The sequence below is a fragment of the Pelmatolapia mariae genome, linkage group LG2 (assembly GCF_036321145.2).
Source record: "Pelmatolapia mariae isolate MD_Pm_ZW linkage group LG2, Pm_UMD_F_2, whole genome shotgun sequence".
NCBI classification, from domain to species: Eukaryota; Metazoa; Chordata; class Actinopteri; order Cichliformes; family Cichlidae; genus Pelmatolapia; species Pelmatolapia mariae.
The window spans coordinates 26729991-26741952 of NC_086228.1; the positions used below are offsets into that span (position 1 = coordinate 26729991).

At 38.6% G+C, this 11962-nt stretch overlaps 1 protein-coding gene across 1 annotated transcript in view; it reads left to right on the forward strand.

Annotated features, from left to right (window-relative positions):
• The window catches only part of LOC134644335 (dedicator of cytokinesis protein 2), a 96559-nt gene that overhangs the window by 33586 nt on the left and 51011 nt on the right, over positions 1-11962 (forward strand). The window contains exons 25-26 of the mRNA XM_063497309.1: positions 7529-7671; positions 11798-11893. Of these exons, the coding sequence (XP_063353379.1) occupies positions 7529-7671; positions 11798-11893 (239 nt within the window). The remainder of the gene's footprint in view (positions 1-7528; positions 7672-11797; positions 11894-11962) is intronic.

The window sequence follows — 11962 nt, forward strand, 5'->3', positions numbered from 1 at the left end:
AATATGAATATAGATTTATGGCTTGAGCATAAGCGCTTGCCGTGTAATTCAATCTGAACAAATACAAAGCAGGATTTAAAAACCAAGATCAGATATAGGCTTAGCTCGAGCCAGCAGCTTTGTGATGTATTACTCTCTGATTAGAGGGCACTGGGAATAAATCTGCCCATCAGTCAAAGCAGTGAGGTGGTTGACCACAAGGCATTCATCTACATTGATCTGTTTTGGTTAAATTGATCAAAATGGTGTAGCAACTAATGCTATCAAGAGAGTAATTGGTCAGTCAATTTAATAGTCACATTGAACATGGAACAGAGGAGGAAGGCAGAGTTGAGTGGTGGCAATTAGTCTGTGACTCATAGAGGGTGACTAAGACAGGTGGAAAGAACGAGAAAAATAACAGACTGTGTGAAATAGAGGGATAAATAAATAAAAGCAGCAACCCAAAACAGCACGCAAAGCATTAACTCATGATAATATCTAGTATATGGCATCCTTGTACTTTGTGCAAGTTTTTGTTTTTCAGGTAAACATGACAAAAATGCCCATTTCTTTTTGGACAAATCAGCAAATACCAACATATACTTGGTGTAATAAGACTTTTTTGCTATAGTGGGATATCTTTATGTGTATATGTTCTGTATAATTGGAGAAAACCCTGAAGAATAGTCATTATATTCAAGAAAACCCCTTTTACTGAGAGATTGTGCACTTTGGGTTTTCTGACAGCATTTTTTCTGGGGCGATTTATATCAGCCTCATAGCAGAAATCACAGTAAAAAATTGTAGTTGCAGGCATCTTCACCACTGTGTATCACCATCACTCACTAGTGTGCTTTATCATCTGTAACTTATTGGCCTGTAATTTTGGGAGAGCACTCATTCACACAGTCAAGGCAATCTTATGCACCTCTTTTTTTTATTCTGTCCTACTAAACCATTTTGAGATAGATTTTTTTAAAGCTTTTTTAAATCATGCACGTCAAATATATTTTACTAACACAGTGTATTGAGGCAGTAATTAAAAACAGGGAAGTGTGGACAGACAGGCACAGCGTAAATACGCTCAACGAAAATGTACAGCTGTAAATTCAAAATGGGGTTTAAAGATGGAGTAGAAGAAAAGTGATGAAGGAGGGTGGAATACAAATGAAGGATGGAGGGAGAGTGGATGAGAGGAAACACCCATAGTGACACGAGAGAGACATTTAGTCATCACCAAGCGAGAAGACAGTTGGCCGCGTCCCAGCCCCCTATCAGCTCGCAAGATTTACTTGTCGTTGGGCCCCCAAACCTCATTATCGTCTTTTCTATCGCTCTATCTTCCTGCAAGCACAGTACAACAACCAGAGGAGGAAAGAAAAAGAGGATCGAGAGTAGGAGAAGGGAAACTCTGATTTACATGCTTCTTGGAAACTTATACGGCATCTCATTATCATGTGCGATAGTTTATTGTGTTTGACTGTCAAATGAGAAAAATGGAAAAGAGAAAGGATGAGCTGGCTGCTGAGCCATCGAAGCTGCTTTCCGTGTGGTGGCATGCCAGCACGGGTGCTTGTATGCTCTCACAAACTTGGTAATGCAAACACATAACCACCCTTTCACACAGGCACAAAGACATTCAAGCGCTTACACATCAAATAGTCGTGAAGGACCAAACCATACATACAAAGGACAATTCACACTTGGGCACACAGGCATCCATTGGTATTAATAATCAAAGCCTGAGATTACAGCTAGAATAAATAGAAATTTTGAATTGAATATAGATGAGTACTTGAAGCTGTGCTGGTGTGTGCTTGGAATATGTTGCGTGTCGTGCTGCAGCACCTGTGTGTATGGGTTTGTGTGATGGCTAGAAAAAGGTTAAAATTCATCTCAATGTTTGCTGCAAGACCTTGATTTCCATTTGTTTGTCAGTGTCTGCTGGCGAGACTCTCGTCCACAGCATGGTGGAACTGATTTATTGCATTGTTGCACTGTAGGCTACAACTTACAACATGCAACTAAATCATACAGGATACAGGAATGAATAAGCTAGAAAAAGGTTAAAATTCATCTCCGTGTTTGCCGCAAGACCCTGATTTCCATTTGTTTGTCAGTGCCTGTTGGGAAAGTTCTCTTCCACAGCATGGCTGAATTGATTTATTGCGTTGTTGGACTGTAGGCTACAACATGCGACTAAATCATACAGGACACTTGAATGTAAAATAACAGGTGTGTTTTTAAAGTGCAAGCATTGTTGCATTTACCAATGTTAGTTTTAGTCATTGTAGTCTCGCTGATTCAGTACGAAATCAACTTTTTTTCTCTCTGTTTCTCTTTTGCCTTTTCTTCCTCATTCCTAACACAAATCCTTCTTGAAAATAGTCTACTAAATAGTTTGTAAAGTCTTGCATTTATACATTTTTTTATTTACTTCCCAAGTTGGACACAGTTTTTTAGGTAGCACGTAGTTTGTTTCAAGAAAACCCACCACTGTTGGTCTGTGGGTTTGAGTTGTCTTATATGCTTTTGTATTGCGTAATCCATGACTGACTACATGTTGCTGAGATGAGGCATAGCATCTGTTACAGAACTCATTGTCCTTCTTGTGTGTTTGAGGACAGTTCCCATCAGCTTTGGCAATATGTTTAGTTGTTGTCATGCAGCAAAATGGATTTGGGAGCAGTTAAACGCATTGTGATAGCTACAAAGATGTAAAGATGTACTTACAGTCCCTAAAGGCTCAGAATTGCACAGTACTGTATTTCTATTGATTAAATGAAATACAGAGCTGGCAACAAGACAGACTGGATGATTGGTTTATAATTAATTGATTACAAACAGTAGTGACACAGCTACAGTTTGAAGTGGAATAAACTGAATTAAGACACTTTGCTGGAGAAACTGTATTATGGTAGAAAAGTACTCTAAGACCAATGATAATAGAAGACAAATGACAAAAAAGGAAAAGTCATAGTCATAGACTCTTGAGGCCTTTGTTTTTTTTTTGCCAAGAAACTTTATCCACTAAAAATATCAGGTAGCTTAAATAAAACTTAGAATAAAGACCGGAATGTTCCATGATGTTTGATTGTACCACCAATCTGAGCCTCATTAGCGTAAAATTAAGGTTTTGTAGGTATGAAGACACTTTTTCCTTCAGGGTCGGAGTATAAGGTCAGAAACCTAGACAAAGTGTTTTTTAACAGAAAATAGCCATTATTTTAAATGCCCTGTTAAAGAATGGCCTAGACCTGGAGCTGCACCCCATGGTCACTGATGTTCTTACAAGAATGGAGGCCCCGAGGACCAAAATGCAGTTCAAAGAAGTCTCTGAGAGAGCTGCCGTTCAGACAGAGGCAGCAGATATTAACATTCCTGATGTTATTCCAGGCCAAGCAAGGTAAAAAAGAAATACCTGCAAAGTTAAAGGCACTGTTCTGCATCGGTGATTGAAGACTATCAGGCACACAGTCTGAAGGACCATAACTAAGGCAGCGTGTACTTCATTTATATGCTTGCATTAAAAAGTTCTATACGTGATTTGAAAAGAAAGTAAAATAAAAACAGACAATTGTCACTCACAGATCTATCAAAGGATGCCACAGAAGAGCAAGCTATTATGGTACTCTTATTTATCAGTTTTATGAATTTTAAGATGGGACATAGCTGCTGACTGAAATGGCTCTACATACATGAGCTCAGCATAGGTTTTGCAGATTTTGTTCAGGGTGTATCAAAAAGAACCATCTTATTTCAAAAGGCTATATTTCTTTTCAGCTTGGGGTAAATTTTAAAATACTTGGCTGAATATAAAGTGTTATATACAGAACTTAAGATGTTCACAAGTGCTTAGTAGTAGTAGTAGTTATACACTGAACTGAACTTAAGAATAGTGATTTTCAGTCCAACTTTTTCAAATTTGTGAAGCTTTTCAACCTGACTCTTACTTTGACTCTTTCTTTCCTTCTCCTTTTTTCCAGCTTTTGTATTTGTACACTGAAAATGGGCTGTGCAGTGCTTTTATGTTCTTATTGGCCACTCAGTTCAATTCAATTCAATTCAATTCAGTTCAATTCAATACAATTCAATTTTATTTATATAGTGCCAAAACACAACAACAGTCACCTCTAGGCACTTTATATTGTACAGTATATCCTATAATAATAGATACAATCCAAGCACTCTACACTAAAAACAACACTTACCACTTTATCTACATCACATCACATCACATCCAAGACTGTTAAGTTGGAATCAACAGTTAACCTAGCATGCATTGCATGTCTTTGGACTTTGAGAGGAAACCAGACCACCCAGACAAACCCCAGGCAACCACAGGGAGAGCATGAAAACTCCAAGATTTGAACCCAGAACCTTTCTCCTGTGTGACAGTATTAATCGCTGCACCATCTTTTTTTTTGGCTACAAGTATGAGCTGCAGTTGTTAGTTATTTAAACAGAGATAGACTTTATTAGTTATGCACTGCTCAAATTCTGGGTATATTACTGCAGCACAAGGGTCAGGTTCTTCTTGCCATTTCACGTTCTCTCCTGAGAATATGTTTCACCCAAAATATCAACTGGGTTCATTTGTTAGATCAATAAAGCAGCAGGTGGCTTTGGGGTTATTTCACCAGGGAGTAAAGTGCACAGGTCCACTGGCTTAATGTTAGATCCAAGCCAGAAGGCAGATGGATTAATTCCCAAGCCAGATCACACAACCTTTCTGCTATAAAACACAACTCATTGTTTTCGCTGTCTGAAAGGACAAAGATGATGAGTTTCTGCTTTGATGGATTAAACAGATTTAGCAGGGTTGCTAAAATGCAATGCTTACAGAATCTAAACCACCATCCTCCACCTTTCTAAAAGCCAACACAAGCCGTTAGGCCATCCTGTTTCATTTTTTGTGACACAAGCTTTTTCTGAACTCTTTTAGCCACAAACAGACTGATTTGTAACTGCAAAACTCTGCTCTGCATCTCCAAACCTTTATGCAGATTGTCTTAATGCACTCACACACTGGAAATTATTTGTGCAAATGTTATTCATTTATTCATTAAATGCTTTACACAGCTGCAGATCTCCTTTCAGATTCAAAAATTAAATCTATTTGTTCAAATATTTTTACATATTCACTGATTTAAATATTAAATGTTTTGGCACATTCGAATATAGTGATGCACAGCAACAATACTCTTGGCTGGAGTCTCCTCCCTCCGTCTTTGAGTCATTGAGGGCATTCAGTGACGCATGCATTTTCCCTTTTTGATTCCCCTTCCTCTCTTCATGTTTGTGTGATAAAGTGAGTGTTGGGATGAGGATCCACTCAGCAGGCCTATAAGGCTTAGCTCAGTTATTAATGGAACTAACGAGCATCAGCCCAAATGAGCTTTTAATGGGCTCTGTCTACCTGCAGCTACAAAGAGAGGGATGGAGTGGAGGTGGTGGGGGGCAAAAAGATGGATGCAGAAAAGACAAGAAAGGGTGAGGTCAAAGTATTTAAGCAGAAAAATAGATAGGATCAGTTAATGTTAGATTCCAGTAGGGTGGCAGTTTTCTTAAATACCGGCAATTAATGGTTAAACATTTATTTAACTCTGACTACAAGGTGGTTTGCCTAACTTTTACTGGCTTCAAAAAGTATTAAAGGTGAATTCCTGAAGGATGTCCTCCTTAGAGGAACCTTTCCAGTCATTTCTGCTGATGACCTGTGTGGGTCCAGCTTCTATTATGGACAGGCATTTCATTATCACCTTAACTATTGCTTTTTGCCCTTTGTCAGCTGAGATAGGATCAGCCCCCCTCGTGACCCTATGCAGAATAAGCAGTTAATAAAATGGATGGATGGATTTCATTATTAATGGAAATGGTTCTTTTTTGGTTTCAGTTCACTTTGGTACACTATCAAATTCAACTTAGGAACTTGAGACTCATTACTTCCTCCTCATAACTTTTGCATAATAAAAGTTGGGTTGTTTTTTTTTTTTTGCTTTTTCAAATTACTTCAGGTAAACTTGCCTCATGATCTCTAAATAATTTTAGGTCTGTCATTCATATGGTGACGTAAAGCTCAGACTACAGAACTTCTTCATTTAGGTACTAAATGGCAAGGTTCAGCAACATTGTCTCACAGTGAGAAACTCCCAAGTTAAGTTCATTTTCCTGTTACTTCACCCTTGACATTACAAAGACTTAATGCTACAGTTGGTCTCTAGGCACTCCACAATAGCAGCTCTGAGAGCTTAAAAGAAGTTGAATGTAGACAATATATTTCCATACAAGGTTCTTATCTGCATACCTGTGTGTAGTAAAAGCAAGTTTTCCAAGGCATAGCAAAGAATTTTAAGGTGAATCACCTTACTATTTAATTCAGTAAAATCTTTGCAAATTCATTGAAAAGCAGGAATTAAATTTTAAAGTCTGTCTTCTATTACTCTAAAAGAGGCTGTGCAGTCTGTAAAGAACATGGTCCAAATTCACACTAGAATTTCATGTCTTCTCACTTTGGCCTTTCTTCTTTCTTTCTGTCAGGTTTCAAGAAAGTTGGTCTTTTAGTTTCTGTGTAATCCTGATAGAAAAATGTGGCTGGTTGCTCATGGGAAATAACTGGTTTGATCCTTTAATAGTCAGTACTTGTATTTATCTGTTACAGCATTCTTGGTCCTGCCATTGGCCTCACCAATAAAACATCAAAAGGCAGAAAATTTGTATTTTCTAGCAGGACAAAAACCCACCAAGTTTACTGAATAATTGTATCCTTGAATAATCTTAGACTAATAGATTTCAAGAAAATGTGTTGTTTACTGCTTTGTTAAGTGTAGTAAAAGCTTGTTTTATCTATTCACATTTCTTTTTGCTTCACTTTCCACTGCAATACATTGCTACTTTTGTAGTTCCCTATAAATCCCAAAATGACTTTGGACAACTGCCAGAAAAGAGCTGCGAGAGATGTATGATTAGGCACAGATGTGAGTGCATACTGTTATAAGACTAGTGACTGTTTTAACGCTCTTGCTGCTCAAATGTTGGTAAATTTAATGTGTTTAATTCATTCCATTGTATTTGTAATCAAAGATTTGGATTTGTCAGAAAAATGGGAAAGAGAAAATAATAGCTCGGTGATTGATGTGTTGACTGTGTATCTAACAAAGCAGTGCATTGAACTGTAAATCGACACTTGATTGATATCACTCCACTGTTCAGTCTGGGTTGAGGTTTGAATTTCTTCTCCACGGTCCAGTGGCATCATTACTCATTGCTGTGTGGCTGCAGCAGTCTCCACAGGTGCCGCACCGATTGATGTAAAAGGTTTGATTGGTTTTTCAGAGAGGAATAACACTGAAGTAAATTTTTATGGTCTGTCTTTTGATATATATAAATGCAAACAGTTTAAAACCCCAAAGGACTAAATTTTATCTGCATTATGCTGATTTTCCTTAATGTTTTCTGTTGCTTTAAACTATCTGTCTTTGGCCACCGTGTTTAGTGTTGTGCTCTTACTTATAAAACGTATCCTCTTTGCCTTTTGTTCCTACAGAATGCCGTGATGTGTTGTTACCCCTGATGTTGCGGGAGCTGAGTGGGGCACTGGTCACGATGGCTGACGGCCCACACGATGAGAGGAAAAACAGTTTGGAGCTCCTCAACAACATCCTCGAGGTCCTCAGCAGGAACAATGTGGTGAGACACAACGCAACCATTTATATAAAACGCTGATCATCTCTCACTTGTGGAGAGGATTAAGGGTACAGTTCATTTAATCTTTATGCAGCTGGTCTTTTTCCACACTTGTTGTTCTGTGTGACTTCGTATACAGCCAAGTCCCACAGCCACAAGCCATTACAGAGCTTTTTCTGCCCAATCTCTCTACGTTGCCACTCGCTTCCCTGTTTTCTTGTCTCTTTCATTTTGATGATTTCTGTGTACTTGTAGTGAATATGCTGTAGCAATAATTACCCTTCATAACAGCAGTCCCAGTTTCCCACAGATACAATCAAATGTCAGTGGGAAACAAAAATCAGATCCTTATTTCACTCAAGTGACTTGACCTAATCTTTGGAACCATCAGTAACTCCAGAGTTTATGTAGAGACAATAAACATATATCGAAAGGTGAAAGGTCAGGTAGAAATGTACAGTCTTCATTTATAGTAAAGATTGTTTTAGGCCAAGCAGACCGTTCAGCAGAATCTGATGAGACACTGAACCTACGGGGTATCATTTTGTCGGAAAATACGTCTATCTTACCTCCATCATCTTTGCAGAAATGTGAGTGTAAAAATGATCCAGTCCACAAATTAGACGAAATTTCCTTTGTCTCTTTTTACTGGATCTCCTCGCTAATTGGATGAATTGAAACTAGCTCGGAGCTCTGTTTCATCCCAGTTGAATCTACAGAAAAACCGTAAGCTGTTTTGTCTCCAGTCATCCTCTCGTGCAATGAAGCTAGCCTTGACCAATTAGAATTTATTTGATTTTGGCTCGCACATGTTGCTGCATGTTTGTATGTTGAAACAAAATGCAGTTAGCTCTTTAGTTCAACATCTAATACTGTATAAACACGCAGACGCACACACACATACATAAATGTAAAACAAATAGATCACCAGCATCTAGCTCAAGGCTTTTTAATTGCTTCTGCAAGTTGTTGACAGCATGCTGAGTCTTTGAAGTGAAGGTATGCCTTTTTTGGCTCTATTTATTTGGATGCGCTAATGAAGCATGTGCCAGTGGAAGACAGATAGTGAGAGAAGAGAGCGAGTTAATGAATGAAGTGGAGTGGAGTGAATTTGATGAGATGAATTTGCGGTGGTTGAGATATGAAAACAAATGCAGGTGGTGACAGAGTGTTGAAAGGACATGACAAGTTGAAATTCGGTCTTGTCCGGATCACAAAGCCAGTGACGCACAGCTTCATAGCGTTTTTCCATCAAACTACACAAGGACAAAAAAGTTTGCTATAGAGTGACGTAATTGTTTGAGGCTGAGCACTGTTTATGGGCATGCAGAGAGGCTGAACAAACAATATGAAAACAGAGGATTAACAACTAAACACACAGTGATTTCATCGATAATGTGGCAACCGTGTTTTACAATGAAAAAAATAGTCATAGGAGACAGAAAACAGGTGCAAGATCTAAGAAAAACAACAGAAGTAGAGGAGGAAGAGGTGATAGGAGATGGGTTTTGCCTCCTTCTCTCTACTTTTCTGCTCCCTGTCTCCTTTGTTTTTCACCCTTCTGTCTTCCTCGCTCTGGGTGGTACCTGATTAAATTGTCACACAACAGATGTCTTCGAACCAAAGAGAGGGGGAGAAATACAGGTTGAGGAGTGGAGATAGAAGAGAAGATGTCACGATAGACATATGCTCATATCTCTGGAAGAGTTTGCATTGAATGTATTCACAAGTAACTTTTGTATATGATAATGTTGCTTTTTTTCTGTTCTATAATGGCAAATCAGTGTTTTCAGTTTATATCTAGTTGCTCGGGGAGATGATAAACCAGCTGGCTACAGTTGGAGATAAACAGAAATGAAACTTTAGAAGAAGAAGGGAGCATTTGTGACTCTCATCTTTCAGCTTCCTGTTCTGAGAAACCCTTTCCAGGGGACCAAAATACCTACAGTGAGCTAAAAAGATTTAAACTTATTTAGGATCCACAGCTGCGCCTCAGCTTTACTATATGAGTGTGTGTGAGGTAGATGGAAATAGTATGCAAGATGACATACACACATTTAGACAGTTGTTTATTTTGTCTGTGTCCTCTGGCTGTGAGTCAGCGCATTTCATGTGATACAATCATATCTACCTGATTCTCATCAGACCCTGCTGCCATTAGGCCATTGCACATGCACACAGCTGTACTGATAAAACTTTGAACCTGACTTATTTAATTTTTTTTACCTTCCTCTGTTATTTTTGTACCCTCCCTCTTCTTTTCATGCTTTGCTGAACGCCTCATACAGGAATATGCACACAAAATAAACACACACTGGGACTAACAAGGGCTCAAAAACACACACACACAGATGCACCCTGCAGTATTAGTACTAAGGTCTGTCTGAATGTAGCCGATGCTTCATTGGTGAGTTACTACCCCCAGGCAAGTCTGAGTCAGCGTCCATTGACCGCCTTTAGCAGAGTGTGCTTGTGTGTGTCCCTGTTTTTCTTTTTTCCCTGTGCACATGCACTGGATCCATAATGAGATTAGATATTTTACATATACACATATGCTTTCAAGAGATGCCTTTTTCCTGTTTGGATTGCATTTCTCTTAACTTGCAGTCTGAAGGGTTTTTTTCTGTACACAGTAATAGATGGGCATAGTTTTACTCATTAAAGCAAGCTTATGGGAGAATCTGGAAAGCGCAGCAAGCTATACACGCATACACACATACACACACACACACACACACACACACACACACACACACACACACACACACACACTTGAACTAGTGAATGAGACTTAGCAAATGCCATTCGACTCCAGCTGCTTGTGTCAAGAACGTCTGTCAATCAACACAACCGCGCCCCTAACTCAGTTATCCAGGTGGATGAGTTTTTAAAAAATGACCCCACTCAGAGTTGGTGTGAAGGAGGAAATATCCATAGAGGCCCAAACTTATTTTTTTTATGTTTTTTTCAGGCTGTAAATATTCTTTTTAATGCTGCAAAGTTTGACTGGGAGTCTATGGGGATTGACTCCCTTTTGGAGAAAGCCTCGAGTTGCACTGCAGTTTTTGCTACTTCATTTTTTTTTTAGCTGTAGAGGTTGCACTCATCATTAAAAATCACCCTCCAAAATGTATATATTTCATGAAGTGTATATAAAGTAAAATGTACACTGAGAGTTGAATAATTTGTGCTATCTGAAGTGCTTTTATGATAATATGTATAGATGGAAATTTTTCACTGTAAGGCTGTGTTTAAGTTAAGTAATATTATTTTTCAAGCTCAGAAATGACCCTGCAAGTCCAGCTGCAGTTAGTCCACCGAATAAAGTAGGAACAAGACCAATTAAAGGAGAGCTGACATTACTGTGACACTTTGAATCGAGTCAGTTTAATATTTAGGCTTTGAGCTTTTTGTTCTTTAAACCTGCAGACTTTCTCTAAGGTTTAAACAGTCATCTGACCTGAACAGGTCTGGGCACAGAGATCGACTGTTAAAAACATTTTATCCCCTTTGTTTAATTCTGGAAGGATAAAAGAAAAAGAAACATGGCAGGGGAGTGGCTTCAAAGGGAATGGAAATATAGGAATAGGAAAGTAGGTTTGCACTGAAAAAGTCTACATTCACGTGTCAAAAATCCTTTTGCAGTTCATTCATCTACACTGAGGATGATTAAGTAAATGTCCTGGTGAGGCATTTCAGAAAAGTTAAAAGACTTTAAGTTTTAAATTCAGAAAACTTTTTTTCTCTTTCTTTAAGTGTTTGGTCCGCCGTGCATTCAGAACCATAGCCATGATTTGTACTCTGCAATTCTGGCTGTTTTCACGCTGAGCATAGTTAATTCAAGGGCAGAACACCTACACAGATAAAATGCTCAAGTAATCTTAAGTTTTGTAGAGAAGAAGTTCTGGGGTATCCCCACAAGTAGTACTAAAGTTATGCCTGAGTGAATAATGTTTGAAAAGGGCAGGAGCTGCTCTGCATCTGTCTGTGTATTTCTTTTTTTTTCTTTTTTGTTTTGATCTGAGAAAATCTAACAATCTCCTGTGTATCTCTGTGTTTTTCTCCATATCTCTCTCTCTGTGCTTCTCTTTCCCCTCCACCATACACCTATACTCTGACTTTCTATCAGGGGGACACCTTCCAACATATCCAAGACATTGTGGTATCTCTGCTACGGGTCATCAACCAGACAGTCATCACCATGGGTCGAGAGCACACTCTGATTGTAAGTACTTTACAAGTAGGACATATGGTGGACTCATCAAAACCTTCTGTCTTGCGTCCTTATCATATT